We start from the raw sequence: 16229 nt of genomic DNA, 5'->3' as shown, positions 1-16229 counted from the left end.
AAGCTCTTTATGTGCCCTAATGCGACCGGAAAGTTTCCCAATGTAATGCCGGAGTGAAGAGAAGGGCGACCGGCTGGCCTGTGGGTTTTGGGCATCCTCAGCTGTTTCCGCATAGATCATGACTGTCCTCATCATCTTCGTCTGCCGTTGCGCGTATAAGAGCTTACAGAGCTCTAATGGGTCATCCTGGCTTTTCAATTTGGACAGCCATTCGGAAAGTTTCTCTCCTGAAATTCATTAACACTGATCTCATGGAGTTCTCTTCCCATTCGAGTTTCTTCCCAATTCGGACCTACCTGCTATTGAATCCTCCTCTTGGAGTAATTTGATGCAGTTATCTGCCTCACAAACAAGTAGCTTTTGCTCTTGCTGTATTCGAGGCTTTGCAAACTCCACGCACAGCCGTTCAAACTCCCTGTCCATAGCCGCTTTCTCTTCTTCATCGTGATTGACGCATTCGTACAAAATTGAGAGGGCACCCTTGAGGAATTGAGCCACCTTTGCGGTGTGCTTGTTCGAGCAAACCCAGAAACAATATTTATCTGCGCATTCCTCCAGTCCAATCGCTGTGCAAGACTCTCCGCCCTTCTTGAAGTCACAAATGAAGCAAAGATTTTCTAGAAATTTTCGCCTTGACTCTGCGAATGGATCGTCATGACAGGGCCGGTCGGATTGGGCACCTCTGGTTTGACCCGATGCATAAAGTAGGGTCAGCGGCTCGTAGAAACGAGCAAGGATTCTTGAATGCTTGTCCAGCCTTGGAGCCCCTATGCGGCTGGGTAAGAGCTCCAAAGGCCTTTCGTCTTGTCTGTTCATATCGATTCCCGGAGTTGTGCTTTGACTGGATAGGAGCCAAATGTACGACTAGCTGAGAAGCATTCCCAAATATTTATGCCTACGAGTACAAAGTGTAATTTACGATTCGAATGGCCCCATCGCTGTAGGAGGCCATCGCTGTAGGAGGCTGCCATGCGGGAGGCCATCGCTGTAGGAGGCCGCCATGCGGGAGGCCACCATGCGGGGAGGCTATATCTGCAGGTCGCTATGCACTTGCAAGAAGTCAAAATACTTCCGAGGTACATGATAAACGGCTGGTCAAAGTGTGACCAAAGCAGCTCAACGGCCAAGACTGAAAAATAGATACGTTCAAAAGTCTACCAAAGCAAAGCTGAACCCCTATCTGCTTCTGCCACATCTAGGCCCTGCAAGATCGGTCGCAAACCTAATGGACCAGAATCTACAAGATGAAGAGCCCAGGACTCAACACTATTTTCCTATTTGCAACTGAAGTCATCACCTAATGATTTAGGGCAGTAATGCAGTAATGCAGCAATGCCTTCCTATGGATACCCTACCTAATTCAGCACCACCTAAGTTCGAATAGAGCTAGTTAGGAGCATGATTTGATGCAGTTATCATTTTTTTGAAGTGAAAATCAAATTTGTAATTGAGAAAAAGCTCCAGATGTTTATAGACATATGTTCTTCTTCATGTGCTTCACCAAATTATCCTCCCTAGTAAATTTACGACCACAGCGCGTACATTTCGGTTTGCTTTCCAATCCTAAATGTTCACAGGCCCACTGAGGATGGTATGTCCTCACATGACGGCGCATCTCAGTTTGCCCTGCTGCTCGATGGTTGCATTGTTTCTCCGGGCACAAGACCGGCTTGGTGTGGCTTCGAATATGTTTCCTATGTAGCACTTTAGCTTTTGTTGTATCATTTCGCTGTTCAGTTCTTACCTGATGCGATTCTTGGGTTGCAAACATGATTTTGGATCACAATCCGAAAAAGTACATACTGAAAATTCACCAATAGACACAGAACACTGGTCAAGAGAAGGCATTTCGGCTTCTTCAAACTTGAACCGAGGATTCTGTACTGCTGACGAGCTTCCAATATCCGCCGATAAATCTCTCCACACGATACTGCTGTCTCCGGACTCCACTTCCGCAGAAATAGACTCATACGGCTCCCTACTACTTGATGAAGGTGATGAATCGGCACTCTACAGAGGCTGAGGATTCAAAGAATCATCCAAGGTCTGAAGGGGGTCCACATAGGTCGTATGCGAGTGGTGAAGGATGTTAGGCGATGTGTGATGTTCATCGGCGCTTCTCTCAGGAGATGTGATCAAAGACGTCTCAGGAAACCGCTCTGGCGTATCAACATCATTACTGGGCAGCAAGTCTGATGGTGCGCTCATCCGAAAATTGGTCGGAGGGTAAACGTTGAAGCTCTCGTCATATTGAATAGCGTCCTGCGATAGGATATCCGCCTCCATCGTTGATGAATGGAGCCAAGTTGAGAAATTCCTAACTTCAGGGCAAGATCTAGGAAGGTTTTATAAACCTATGTTCTATACCACAACCCATTATCTAGTTCTCAGAGATCATTAGCTTGAGAGCTTCTAACATGCATGATCTTTTCGGTAGCCTATACAGTATTACGCTATGACCCATGGTTCCCCTCGTGCGGACAGCAATGTTATTGGGCATGTTTAGCCTGCCTATCTTTGATGAACTGTTCACCGCTATCTTATCGACCCAGTGGTGAGGCTGATTTCAAAACACGGTGAGTATTCAACACGTCAGTCGGGTGTTTTGTGATGAGTCTATTACCAACTTACCTGCACACCAATCAAATACAACAACTCTTCATTCGAGTACTGATATGTACCTATACTACTCTAGATTGATTGCGATATATTGATGTCATTTCGACTTTGGCTATCAGTTTACCTACACTAGCCGCATGAGGCCCCGCGAGGGTTAACCTGCTGAGCCCTTCTCCTCCCGCTTCTTATAACTAGCCATTAAAACTGAATTTCTAGTCCGAAAAGAGTGTATTGTCTAGCCCTAACACCACGATAATGATCGACTTGCCTGACCAACTACGCGCCACAGATCCAGGAACGAGTGGGATTTCCTTGTTTTTTGGCTTACAGAAATTTGCAGCTGATCTGATCATTCTTAGATGAGCTGGTGGGGCTGTCGTTATTCCGAGCAGCTGTATCAGTTTCATTCGCCCGATTGAATTTATCACCCGAGGAGCTAGTAAGTTATCCTCATTGCCTTGAGATCATCTCAGAAAACTCATTTCAGCGGAATAGAAATGCAGAACCTCCCTTTTTATCGAGTCCTTCAACTTCAGGGGTGCAATACAGTACTTTCGAGCTCTGAACATTAATCCGGGTTCCGACCCATTGTTAAATCCGCGAAAAACAGTCTTTCAAATGATCGGACTTGTCTGTCGCGTATTTCCAGGGCCGCAGAGTTTTGAGATAACACAAAAGATTTTGTTAACTTCCGGAAGAGCAGAACATGATGGCGCTACAAGTCATAACGTCCATGGCGTTGAGCTCCCGGAACCCTCTGACGGTCTGGTCCCGGAGGTGGGGGTATCTTCCAACTATACCTCTCTCATGTATCATGAAGCACAAAAGCGAGGGGTTGTTCCAGAGCGTACCTTGGCCGTAATCAGCCAAGATCCCCCCTGAAGTTAAAGTTACGATTGTTTTTGGTGCTTTTGTGGCCGTAGAAACTGGTCGAAATAAGAAAATTGCTGGGAATCTCGCAGCAAAGCGCATTTGTGAGAGACTGAAGATAGGCATCGATCAGTCCTCTCGTTCTTAGCTTAGCGAGTGAGTCATTGAGAATGAAATCATCCTCAAGCGTCAGGACAGAGTGTTTAAAATCCAGAGCAAAAGTAAAAGCCAACAACAGGAGTCTCCTGAAGAATACTGGCGCTGGTCCAAGCTTCTAGAATAGTTCTCTTGCCGTGCTGGATGAGTGAAAGCATCTGATACCAACCTTAGATCCCAAAAGTACTAGTCAAACCCTTCTGAGATTGTATTCCAGGTGAAAGGGTCGACTGGGGTCCTCATTATGGATGGAGAAATTGATACTGAGAATGAATATTCCGCAAAAGTACTTTGTGAACTAGCAAAATGTGGGTTGCTGTAACGAGAGTTTCCGACGATGGAAACTCCTTTAGGTTGATAACGTCTTCCTGGGTAATGAAATAGCTACAAAAAGCCTTTTCAATCAAATTTGAACAGCCTCATCAGCCAGCATCGTAGTTGTGACCATGGTCTCCTTAAGCGTAGATAAGTTATAGATCAAAATAAGGTGCAGCAACATGATAGGTGAGATTCGAGTCACTAAAGAAATCAGTCTGGTACTTTCTGATTCACCGCAAGTAAGGAGTCTTTTTACTCACAATGGACAAACGATTCGACCTTTCGAGATATCAAGAGGATAGCACGCTCTTTCCCCCATCCTCAGTTAATCTTTGTCGAACTTGGACTTTCATGTAGCCTGCCCCTAGGCTCTTCAGCTGCAAAGAACCCGAGTCTTTGGCTATAGTTGCAAGAATCGCGCCTGGGGCAAAAAGCAGAGCTTCTCCCACACGCAAATTGACTATTTGATGGAAAAAGGAGAGTTGACCTGAGGATTCAGGATTCAGGCTGCCTTCAGTCTCAGGGAGCCTTTGCCCCTCCGACTTGACGCCTATAGCTGCTGCCGCTACATGGCCTTGTAACGCGCGTAACCAAGCGGGTGAGGAGAATTTGTGAACAATAGTGACTGAGCAAAGGCTGAGCAAGTCACTCGAGATTGTAGGTTCTTGTGTGGAGATGATCACACGGACTCCTAAGTGACGTTGCAGCCTAACTGTCGATAGAAGTGTGTTGGTGAAGTTCTGCGATTCGATAGAACTTTTCATGTACTAGGAACACTTTTCAATATTTGTGCTGATAGATTATTTGAGGCATGCTTACCTTGTGTGCTTCATCAAGCGCAACCACTCTTCCAACTCGAGTGTTCTGCTCCATGAAAATTTCAAAACAGACGTTGAAGAGCGAACAGGCCGTGTCTGGAGAAATACACGGACAAGAGAGATCCACAATGGTTAATAGAGATGGCTAGGGGAAGTTAGTCATGTTTTGCTGGGGAAAGAATTGACATCCAAACCTCTAGTGTCCAGCATGATCCTTTGCTTTTCACGTTCTTCCCCTTTTTGTCGTTGGGAACACCTGAGCCAACTTGCTGACGAGGCATGAAACTTTCAAGGGTGTCTAATCTTTGTTTCAAAGGCTCAAGCTGGGCTGGAAGGAGGTCAGCGCCTAAAATGCGTTTTTTGAAATCATGATAGTCGAACGGACAGCCAGTCTCTTGCTGGAGTAAACGCATCTCTCGTAAAATTCGCTGAACAGTATGCATATATAGCGGCATTGCACCTTTTTCTTGACCTACCGCCATAAGATCAAGCATACGTTTGGTGTTCAGGTCGGCCTGGTCAATTTGCAAAGGCTCAACAGGAATCCTCAATCTTGCGTATGTTCCCTAAAGCATTTTAGTAAGAAGGAAATTAGATAATGCAAACCTCGATCTACCTGGATTGTTCTTAGGTTTGTCGGCGCGCACAGAACCCTGACTTTGATACTAGAGTGCGAGGCCAGGAAGGCCGCTTCACATGGCGAACCCCCATTGTCATAGATAAAAGTATCGTAGTGGAAGACCACTGCTGTGAGGGGACTCTTGAGACATCCTGCCTTAGACTTTATCAAGCAGCCCTCAAGCAGGCACGAAAGGGTATGGCTTTTGCCAGATCCTTGAGACCCACAGATGAAGGTACTCGACGGAGATGATACATTGAAGAAGACTCGAGGGTCTTCCTTAATGAGCTCATGCTTCAAATCGATAAGCCCCGAGTGCTGTGTCGCCTCCAGTCCTGCTAGGAGCCCAAATTGAGACGGTAACATGTTCGGTTGCCGCAGAAGGGGTCCAGTAAAGATGGGCGCTGAGACCGATTTATCGTTCTCGTCATCACGATTCTTTAAATTCAGAAGACTGATATGATACGCGAAGTGGGAATCTAATAGGGAGTTGTTAGTTCCAGCCATGGGCGGCGGCGTCGATGAATGATTAGTGGTGAGGTTCAACCAACCATCTCCGACTTTGGTGGGCTGGTTCTTAGACATTGTATTCTGAAACGAATTTGTGTTGTCGAAAGATGAGATCAAGCTGAACTCCGGATACTTTTGTCCAGGAAAAGTCTTGTCGATTTATAAGAAGGGGTATACATAGGACACTGGCTAAGTGGCGGTGGGAGGGTAAACTGCAGCCGCATCTCGTCCAATAACATTCCATATATGCGACATGATAGATATCATCCTAAGCCAGATCCAGCTACCCGTGGACCCGTCGACCTATGGAAGTCTGCAGAGCCTCCCGCATTGATGGCCTCCTGCAGTGACGACCACCGTGGTAGATGCAATTGAGACAGGAAGACGTCACTATCTTAGGACCATAAGTTCCAGTGCCAGTGATCCATTTTCTTTCATTAATCGCGCAAAATGGAGCGGTGAGAATTCTTGGAATACCTCTGCTTTTTCGGCATTCTGTCTGAAGAAATCTCAGGAGGTTTTTGTTACTCTTAATCCTGATGAGGCATATCAGTTACGCGATGCTTCCTAGGTTCGCTTAATTTGCAACTAGGAGAGCATGATATCCGTATAGAACAGTCTCCCATTCCTGGAAGGGCTCCAAATGCTCTTGGCCAGGTCATAGCTCTGCTCACTAGGGCAGGATAGGATACTATCATCTGATGCAATGCACAGATCGAGCTCACTGCGCCGGTAGCCGGCGTTAGTTGCGACCTATCGCAGGTCACCTCACGGTTCTTCTGAATATCGTGCTCCACTTCAGTAGCTAACTCCTACTGGCTTCTATCCTATGCTAGTTGAGGCATTCGCTAGGAAACGCTTGTAGAAATTAGGCACTTTTCTGCTTTGGTTGAAGAAAAGGGTGCGCCGCCAGTTCAGCTGCCGGTTTTCTGAAGTTTGGATGCCAGACAAGCATTCCCTTCGCGAGATCCAGAAACGCTTCTTTCTCATCTCCTTCAAGGAATGAAATTGTGTCGTCTAGTTTGCGGTTGGGAATTAGATCTTCGTAGAGGAAGCGACCTAAGATGGTGTGTGAGTCTGAGAATGATTCGTTCGAGATATGGAGCTCAGTAATACCTTTAGCATCAAAAAATGGCCCACAGAAGTACTCCTCCGCAGTCTCGCATATTCTGCCATCTTCTCGTCTGACAGGTTCCGGCCACGAGTATTCTCGCATGTATTGATACCTTTGCATGATCTCGGGAGGGGGCAGGCCGAGTAAGGCTATCATTTCGGCGAGGTGTAGTTTAGCATCGTAACGACCTTCTTGATCATGAATATGCCGAAATAGCTCTTTGCCTTCGATCATATCCCACAACTAGTCTGACGTCAGTGGATGTAACAACTTTGGGAGAACAACAGAACACACCAGGACACCGAGATTCCAAATATCAGCATGCATTTGCCATCCATTGCCCAGTATCACCTCTGGAGCCCGATAGTGATCTGGCTGAATAGGCCAGACGCCCCAGTCATCGTCTTCTTCGAGTCTGGTTGCCAAGCCGAAATCGACAAGCTGTGGTATACTTCTCAGGCTTTTGAGTGGCCCGAAGTCATTACGGGACTGATATACCGGTCGTCCCACTGAGTCGATCTTGAAAGGCATCGGGTTTTCAAGCTGATTCTCCATGAAATCAGCAAGCACCGCTGGATCCTCAAATGAGACCATGATGTTCTCAAGCTTTAGGTCTAGGCAGCCACTTGGGCTCAGTATTTCCAACAAGAAGCAGAGTGGAAGATGAACATACCTGTGTGAACTGTCCTGCATTCTTTGTGAAGATAATCAAGCCCCGTAAGAAGAGCACGAATGTATGTTTTAATGAGAGGCAGTGGCATCTTGCTATCGTCAAAGCGCCGCTGGTACATCGACAATGGCTCCCTCATAGGCATATACACGAGACACGAATGAGATCCTTCTGGGCCTTTGACTTCAAAATAGTCTAGTAATGTTCGGATGAGTGAGCGCCCGCGATGTGATGGGTCTGCTGTGGATATATGCTCTTCAACTTCGCGCTCGTGACCAGCGGAACTCGTATTGTTATTGGCGATTTTGAGTGCCACGATGCTCTCTGGCTCTTCGATATGCCTATATATTGTCAGAGACAAGAGGAGCCTCGAATTGGACAAAATGATTGAAGGTTACCCTTGTAAATCGCGTGCGAGCCATACTGTTGAAGACACTCCCCAACCAACCTTGACCATGGTTTGATAACGATCGGCGAGTACCTCTCCAGGCTTCGCTGGGTAGAAGTTCTTGGAATCATATACTGGCGAGATCTCTTCATCAACGAGTATGCCGGGCGGTAAAGGTACCCCTGATGAGGGAATTGCAAACGGTTTCTTGCGAAGCAAGGCAGAGAAATTTCGCATGACTGACCTGCTGGTGTTCATTACAAAGCTAATTCCCGTGAGCTGATGAGGATAAGATAGAGGTTGTTGAAGACCAAGGAGCCCAGGCACGGCTGGTGAAGCGATCACGTGGTACGAGGGAGGTGACTTTTCTAGCTCTAAGAGGAAGATTCCATAAGTAGCACAGCAAAGGGCCATAAGTAGCAGAGCAAAGGGCTGAAGCAAGACTTAGACATAACCTAGCTAGGCCATAAACCGTGTAGAAAATGGCTTAAAGAAGAGAAGCGAGTCTAAGGCGTAACAACCGTACGTATACCCAACCTACACCGACTGAACTCCACTATTCCCGATGCGCGTCAGTACTCCTACCTGGGTGGTTAGACAGTACAGTTATTTCAGAATCATGTTGTCCTGGGGATCTCAGAATCCGCTGGCAGTCCCAAGCCCATCTGATTACCTTCAGCCCGACTTATCTACTGTTGACAGACCTGGCTACCTTCTGCGCTTCCATTTGCCGACACGGAGCCACCGCTGTCAAACGCGAAACTGTAATTCTAATTTACATTTCCTACTGGAAAAGAGACATTTCAACAGTCCTCGTCTAATGAACTGCCAGAAGTGATTGGTCAACCTGGTTCATATTCCGTCTGCATGCCGTAGTCTGGGACACCACAGACAAGCAGAGGATCACCTGAGACGCGGGTCACCCTACATGCATGTAATGGATCGAAGCTCCTAGGAAGCCCCCACATCGGGATGATTTGTGATAACCAGCAGGAATGCCATTAAAACAGCGCTTAAGCTGTAGATGATTGTAAGCAAGAAAGAAGGACCCGTGGACTAGTTAGTTATACCTAGATAACTAGTAGTGATGTTCTTTCGAAAAGCTCGTTCTTGTTTGCGGTGACCAGACGTTGTCAGTGACAGTTGTATCACAATCGACAGTCAAATTGCGTGCAACCTTCAGGAATACGAGGTATTCCAAGTATCCAAATCTGATCTTTAAGGACAATTGCAACTCCAAGTTGAGAAGCCTCGGATCTACTCGATCGGGCCTGAACCGTGCTTAAGCGGGCCGATAACACCCCGCGGCAGAAGGAAACAGTTACCCCAGATCTCCTTCGATCTCATGCAGATAGGGAGATGGGAGCTTGGATGTTTCAGGAAGCTGGGAATTTCCCCCGACAGGCTCGATTCACATTGCCCTTTGCATCTGAACGCAGCACTTCCAATGTCGCATATCTGTCGTCAGGCTGCTGTCCATGCTCTCTGGCTTTAACTAATGCTGCATATGCAATAAGTCATGCAAAGATCCCGACTATTTGTGGGTTACAGCTTTAGCTCTTAAATTATTGAGCCAAGATCACCCAATCTTTGGGTAACCCAGCTGGGCACCCTCATGCTCCGTTCAAATTAGAACGCTTCTGGCGGAAAGGCCTACCCCTTTTGAAGCCTTCAACTAAAGTAGTTCGAACCCGCACGGGCAAGGGAGATATGATCGCTGATCTGCGGCAGGGTACACAGCGCCGAAGCCGGCATATATGGGAGTGCATATGATATGAAGTCAAACGTAGCATGGCTTGTAGTACCCCTCACGTCCATAGCTTCCTGAAACTCCCGGGGACAAGAGGTTGCTACTCCGGAATGGGGGCGCCGAGGTCGGAGGTGCGGAGAAGGACAAACAATAGGGCGTGGCGCCCCAGGCCAATCAGCTGTCCCCCAAGTTGAGTCAGAGGGCGGTGGACCAATTTTGGTTCGAAGGCAACTTTTTCGTTCTTCCTCGAGGCCAATTGATTCTCCCCACGCTTCCTCGTTTTGCTGGGCCACGATGATGTCTCTCAGGCCATCAAAAAGCGCTCTGCGCTCCATCCAGTTACAGAGACAATTCACCGGTCGCCGCCCTTTCTCGACCTCCTTCGTCGCCTCCGCCGCGCCCCACCGCTCTTCTCCCCAGAAGCGTGCTCAGAGCACTGCAACCGCTACTTCGTGGGTCTTTCTTCGAGTTTCACTGAGATCAAGCTCCTTCAACTGACATTTGTCCTTGCAGGGCGACCTCCAGACCCGTTCCAAGCCCGGCTTTCAATCAGGAACCCCATCGTAATGAAGTATCACCGCTGCAGAACCGCTCGGTTCCCGACCTTGATGACTCGTACGTTGCTCTCTTTGACTGACTCCTGCAAAACACAGACGCTAATACCAATCGCCGAACAGAATGGTCGGGCTCAGCGGTGGTGAGATTTTCCACGAGATGATGCTGCGTCTCGGGGTGAAGCATATCTGTGAGTAATCCTTGGCATTCAATATAGCCTCGGCTTTTCCATGTTGACGGTGATGGAATGTTACAGTTGGCTACCCTGGTGGTGCTATTCTTCCCGTCTTCGATGCTATCTACAACTCAAAACACTTCGATTTCGTCCTTCCCAAGCACGAGCAAGGTGCCGGCCACATGGCCGAGGGCTACGCTCGTGCGTCTGGCAAGCCCGGTGTCGTATTGGTCACTTCCGGTCCTGGAGCAACCAATGTGATCACCCCCATGCAGGATGCCATGTCCGATGGTATTCCCATGGTCGTCTTCACTGGTCAAGTCGTGACGGGTGCCATTGGAACTGATGCCTTCCAAGAAGCCGACGTGGTCGGTATCTCTCGTGCTTGTACCAAGTGGAACGTCATGGTGAAGTCTGTTGGGGAACTTCCACGCCGTATCCAGGAGGCCTTCGAGATCGCCACCAGTGGCCGCCCTGGACCCGTCCTGGTCGACTTGCCCAAGGACGTGACCGCCGGTATCCTCCGCAACCCCATCCCGATCCAGAGCTCGATTCCCTCTCTCCCAAGCGCTGCTACCGTCGCCGCTCGCGAAATGAGCCAGCGTTCTCTCGATGCCACCATCAGCCGCGTCGCCCGCCTCGTCAACATGGCTCAAAAGCCCATTCTCTACGTCGGCCAGGGTCTCCTCGCACGCCCAGAAGGTCCCCAAATCTTGAAGGAGTTCGCCGACAAGGCCTGCATTCCTGTGACTACTACTCTTCAAGGTCTTGGTGGATATGATGAATTGGATCCCAAGTCTTTGCACATGCTAGGTATGCACGGCTCCGCCTATGCCAACATGGCGATGCAAGAGTCCGATTTGATCATTGCGGTTGGTGCTCGTTTTGATGACCGTGTCACCCTCAGCATTCCCAAGTTTGCCCCCCAGGCTAAGCTTGCTGCCTCCGAGGGCCGTGGTGGAATTGTTCACTTCGAGATCATGCCCAAGAACATCAACAAGGTCGTTCAGGCCACCGAGGCTGTTGAGGGCGACTGTGCTGACAACCTCCGTGCCCTTATGCCCCACGTGAAGGCCGTCAGTGAGCGCCCTGAGTGGTTTGAGCAGATCAACGACTGGAAGTCTCGCTTTCCTCTTTCTCTTTACGAGCAGCAGACCGAGGAGGGTCCCATCAAGCCTCAGGCTGTCATCGAGAAGCTTAGTGATCTCACTGCAGACATCAAGGACAAGACCATTATCACCACCGGCGTCGGTCAACATCAGATGTGGGCTGCTCAGCACTTCCGCTGGCGCCACCCCCGTACCATGATCACCTCCGGTGGTCTTGGTACGATGGGTTTCGGTCTGCCTGCCGCCATTGGCGCTAAAGTTGCCCGTCCCGACTGCCTCGTTGTGGACATTGACGGCGATGCTTCTTTCAACATGACTTTGACTGAGCTGTCCACCGCCGCTCAGTTCGGTATCGGTATCAAGGTTCTTTTGCTGAACAATGAGGAGCAGGGCATGGTTACCCAATGGTAAGGGCTTTCTCCTGTCAACTCGAAAGTCTCAGTTAACTGACTTGAGTATAGGCAAAATCTGTTTTATGAGGACCGCTACTCTCACACCCACCAGCAGAACCCTCACTTTGTTCCCCTTGCTGAAGCTATGCGCGTCTCTGCTAAGCGCGTGTCCAAGGCTTCTGAGGTCGAGGAGAAGCTTAAGTGGCTGATCGAGCACGATGGGCCTGCTCTCCTTGAGGTCATCACTGACCGTAAGGTCCCTGTTCTTCCTATGGTGCCCGCTGGTCGTGGTCTCCACGAGTTCCTGGTTTACGATGAAGGTCAGCATAATCCCACCTCCCCCAGATATCTGAGCAATGAACTGACTGGTGATTACAGCCAAGGAGAAGGAGCGCAAGGCCTTGATGCGCGAGCGTAATGTTGACTTCGAAGTTCGCCGTTAAATTGGCTAGCCCGTATAGCTAGATTATTCACCCCCTGGCTGCCCACTTTGTCCGACGCCTTTTCCTTTCTTCATTAATATCCATGGCGTTCTACTGGCGAGTTCACCAAAAGCAATTGGGGAAATGTCATTTGATTTGAAGGATTCAATAAAATACATAAAGCAAAAATACATGCTAAGCGACCATGACTTGTATCATAGCTGTCCTTGGTCAACAAACTTGTCTCTTCCATCTGTGGTTTCTTGGTCCGAAAGAGTAGATGTAGACGAGCGCGAGAGGCGGTACTAGCATGCGGCAGCAAATAATGCCTAAACGGGCCTAGTGTCTTGCCAGGGCCGGTAATGCTCGTCCCCATAGTTGAGCGGTACCTCACCAATGAGCTTAACCTTCTTTGGTCTCCAACTTGAACACCTCTCCGGCCCCCCCAAACGCACGCACTCTGCCACTCTTTTCCACCTGTGACTCTTTATGATCTGGAGCGATCGCGGTTAAGAGCCCCTTGCTAGCTCATTGCTCTGAAACCGCAGGTCTTTCCCGCCTGTCTCCTTCCCTCAGCTCTCCCTCACTGCTCCAGAATGGCCAGCCCACCGCCCGTCGCCGAGGACCAGACCCGCCTCCTAGAAGAGGCATTGGGGGTGGTGAGGCAGCAGTCGACCATGATGCGCAAATGCCTGGAAACTCCGGGCAAACTCATGGATGCGCTCAAGTGCGGGTATGATCGTGTGCTCTTCCCCCTCGTGGCCCTTTCCGCCTAGGCAACGATGTCTCGGGTCAGCCGCGCAATACGTCACGGTAGCTAATTGGCCTCCCAATTCTAGATCAACCCTCGTTTCCGAATTGCGAACGCCGAGCCTCGGCCCTAAGCAGTATTATGAATTGTACATGGCCGTTTTCGATGCTCTCCGACACCTATCCGTTTACCTTAAAGAGAACCACCCAGTCAACCACCTGGCAGACCTTTACGAGCTGGTTCAGTATGCCGGCAACATTGTTCCTCGGTTGTACCTGATGATCACCGTTGGCACTGTTTACATGTCCGTCGAAGATGCGCCGGTCAAGGAGATCATGAAGGACATGATGGAAATGAGCCGGGGGGTTCAGCATCCGATTCGCGGGCTATTCTTGCGATACTACCTCTCCGGCCAAGCACGCGATTACCTACCATCGGGAACCAGCGATGGCCCCGAAGGAAACCTGCAGGACTCCATCAGCTTTGTTTTAACAAATTTTGTGGAAATGAACAAGCTCTGGGTTCGACTTCAGCACCAAGGTCCCTCGCGGGAACGGGAAAGACGGATGCAAGAACGGCGCGAGCTTGAGCTACTCGTGGGTAGCAACGTTGTTCGGCTCAGCCAACTGGTGGATCTGGAGGCATACAAATCTGGCATTCTCCAAGCGCTTTTGGAGCAGATTGTGCAATGTCGGGATGTGCTGGCGCAAGAATACTTGCTGGAGGTCATCACCAAAGTCTTCCCGGATGAGTTCCATCTGCATACGCTCGACATGCTCTTGTCAGCTATCTCTCGACTCAATCCGGCAGTGGACCTAAAGAAGATTGTCATTGGATTGATGGATCGCCTGTCAACGTATGCAACGAAGGAGAACGACTCAACAGCGGAGCCAGAGGCACGGGTCAAGAACGAGGAAGAAGCCGTGACTAAACTACTACAGAAATTAGAGCTTGACAAGGAGAAGAAAAAGAATCAGGAGGCGGATGAAGCTGCAAAGGCAACTCAAGAAAATGGAACCGAAGACTCCAGCAAGACAGAACCCGAGGAGTCGGCTGAACCAGAGCAGGAACCAGAGCAGGATGCAAATGAGAATGAGAAGAGCAATATCCCGGCACAGGTCAAACTGTACGACATTTTCTACGAGCAGGTGGTGAATCTGATCAAGACACGTGCATTGTCGATCCAGGATACTATGGCCCTCCTGGTGTCTCTTGTCAATCTGGCCTTGAATATCTACCCTGATCGCCTGGAATATGTCGACCAAGTCCTTGACTTTGCGACTGAAAAGACTGTGGAATTTACTGATCACGCTGATCTTCACTCTGCACCCACACAACAGCACATCCTACATCTTCTCAGCGCGCCGCTCCGCTCATATGTCTCTATTTTCACAGCTCTTGCTTTGCCACATTACCTACCACTCTTGACATCTCAGTCCTACCTTACCCGGAGATCAGTTGCAGGTGAAATCATCCGCAGTCTGCTCAAAAACAAGATTTACATCTCCTCTTCGGAGAACCTTGAGCGTGTTTTACAGGCTGCAAGGGTTCTGATTAAGGAGGGTCTCCAGCAATCGACTGGCTACCCAGGCGCTCAGTCCCAGCGACGTGGAGGAGAAACGGACGAGACCATCGAAGAACAAGGATGGCTGGCAAGATTGGTGCACTTGATCCAGGCACCGGATAATGATCTTCAATTAAAGGTAAATTTGCTTCGCAAATGTATTTCTCACTCATTCCAAGCTAACGGCAACACCCAGCTTCTTCAAGCAACACGCAAAGCTTATGCTGATGGCAATGAGCGGATTCGCTACACCACTCCGGCTATTGTGACGGCATCAATCCGTCTTGCCCGGAAACTGAAGTCAAGGGAGCACTACGAAGACAACTGGCAGTCTCAGTCTTCAGCCCTCTACCGCTTCATGCACCAGTGCATCAATAACCTCTACCAGCGAGTGAACCCCGGCTGTGCAGATCTTGCTCTGCGACTATTCGTAATGTGCGGTGAAGTTGCGGACCAAACCGGCTTCGAAGAGGTGAGCTACGAGTTCTTCGCGCAAGCTTTCACCATCTACGAGGACGCCATTAGCGACTCCCGAGCACAATTCCAAGCAGTCTGTGTAATTGCAGGTGCTTTACATGGCACACGTGGCTTTTCAAAAGAGAACTACGACACCTTGATCACCAAGGCCGCTCTACACGGCAGCAAGCTCCTCAAGAAACCAGACCAGTGCCGTGCCGTATACCTCGCCAGTCACCTCTGGTGGGTTGTGGAAAATCCCCAGCGAGGTGAAGAGGATCCCTCAGAGGTAAGCGCCAGCAACTCCCCAGTTCGTATTCTGGTTTTACCCCAAATTAACAACTGCAACAGCTCTACCGCGATGGTAAACGTGTTCTGGAATGCCTACAGCGTGCCCTCCGTGTCGCCGATGCTTGCATGGACACAGCGGTCTCCGTCGAGCTTTTCGTCGAGATTCTGAACCGCTACGTCTACTACTTCGACCAGCAAAACGAAACAGTCACCACCAAATACCTCAACGGCCTAATCGAGCTGATCCACTCCAACCTTCAGAGCAACGAAGAGGATTCCAATCCCAATCTCGATGGCCCGAAGCGCCATTTCGAGCGCACCCTAGAATACATCCGATCGCGGGAGTACGAGGGTGTCGTTACCGAACGGCAATGATGGAACGGGCTATGCGTTTAGTTTTCGCTTTCATAATTGTATGAAGGTCTTGTGTATGATGTCTAATTGTGGGCAGTTGGAGGGCTTTCTCCAGGTTTCCCACCCCTTTTTACTCTTTGATTGATTGGCTTTTGTCCCCCCCCTCCACCCCTTTCTGTCTTTCCGGAAGCCGGCCTCTGCGTATGGTACTTTCTTGCCTGCTTGATTTTGAGTATATAAAGTGTACCATTGCCCTTGGATAGCACAACATACCCTTTACGATATTTCCAAGTTGTCCGATTCATTGTCACATTGGAATAAATATTCT

The 16229-nt window shown here is 49.3% G+C and overlaps 5 protein-coding genes across 5 annotated transcripts; 2 read left to right on the top strand and 3 right to left on the bottom strand.

Moving 5' to 3' along the window:
- Positions 1-2010: 2010 nt before the first annotated feature.
- Positions 2011-2286, bottom strand: N7468_004391 (uncharacterized protein; the record flags this gene model as incomplete). Its single annotated transcript, XM_058473688.1, has 1 exon — positions 2011-2286. One exon carries the CDS (start codon positions 2284-2286, stop codon positions 2011-2013), a length of 276 nt encoding a protein of 91 aa, XP_058332691.1.
- A 1967-nt stretch (positions 2287-4253) lies between these two features.
- N7468_004390 (uncharacterized protein) lies at positions 4254-5985 on the bottom strand (the record flags this gene model as incomplete). Its single annotated transcript, XM_058473687.1, has 6 exons — positions 4254-4730; positions 4783-4926; positions 4976-5109; positions 5167-5347; positions 5398-5879; positions 5952-5985. The coding sequence occupies 6 exons, from the start codon at positions 5983-5985 to the stop codon at positions 4254-4256; spliced, it is 1452 nt and encodes a 483-aa protein (XP_058332690.1).
- A 793-nt stretch (positions 5986-6778) lies between these two features.
- N7468_004389 (putative protein kinase) lies at positions 6779-8319 on the bottom strand (the record flags this gene model as incomplete). Its single annotated transcript, XM_058473686.1, has 4 exons — positions 6779-7267; positions 7319-7638; positions 7698-8035; positions 8093-8319. 4 exons carry the CDS (start codon positions 8317-8319, stop codon positions 6779-6781), a joined length of 1374 nt encoding a protein of 457 aa, XP_058332689.1.
- Positions 8320-10126: 1807 nt separating this feature from the next.
- N7468_004388 (acetolactate synthase catalytic subunit) lies at positions 10127-12506 on the top strand (the record flags this gene model as incomplete). Its single annotated transcript, XM_058473685.1, has 6 exons — positions 10127-10284; positions 10346-10447; positions 10510-10577; positions 10644-12078; positions 12133-12383; positions 12442-12506. 6 exons carry the CDS (start codon positions 10127-10129, stop codon positions 12504-12506), a joined length of 2079 nt encoding a protein of 692 aa, XP_058332688.1.
- A 575-nt stretch (positions 12507-13081) lies between these two features.
- N7468_004387 (vacuolar protein sorting-associated protein 35) lies at positions 13082-15922 on the top strand (the record flags this gene model as incomplete). The annotated part of the gene is made up of 3 exons (XM_058473684.1): positions 13082-13218; positions 13325-15545; positions 15608-15922. The coding sequence occupies 3 exons, from the start codon at positions 13082-13084 to the stop codon at positions 15920-15922; spliced, it is 2673 nt and encodes an 890-aa protein (XP_058332687.1).
- Between the last annotated feature and the right edge of the window lie 307 nt (positions 15923-16229).

This window comes from Penicillium chermesinum, assembly GCF_028974085.1.
Source record: "Penicillium chermesinum strain IBT 19713 chromosome Unknown utg000003l:1.0-5111272.0:1.0-5115320.0, whole genome shotgun sequence".
Taxonomy (NCBI): Eukaryota; Fungi; Ascomycota; class Eurotiomycetes; order Eurotiales; family Aspergillaceae; genus Penicillium; species Penicillium chermesinum.
The sequence above is the reverse complement of the archived record's forward strand: the minus strand, read 5'-3'. Positions and strand labels throughout refer to the sequence as shown.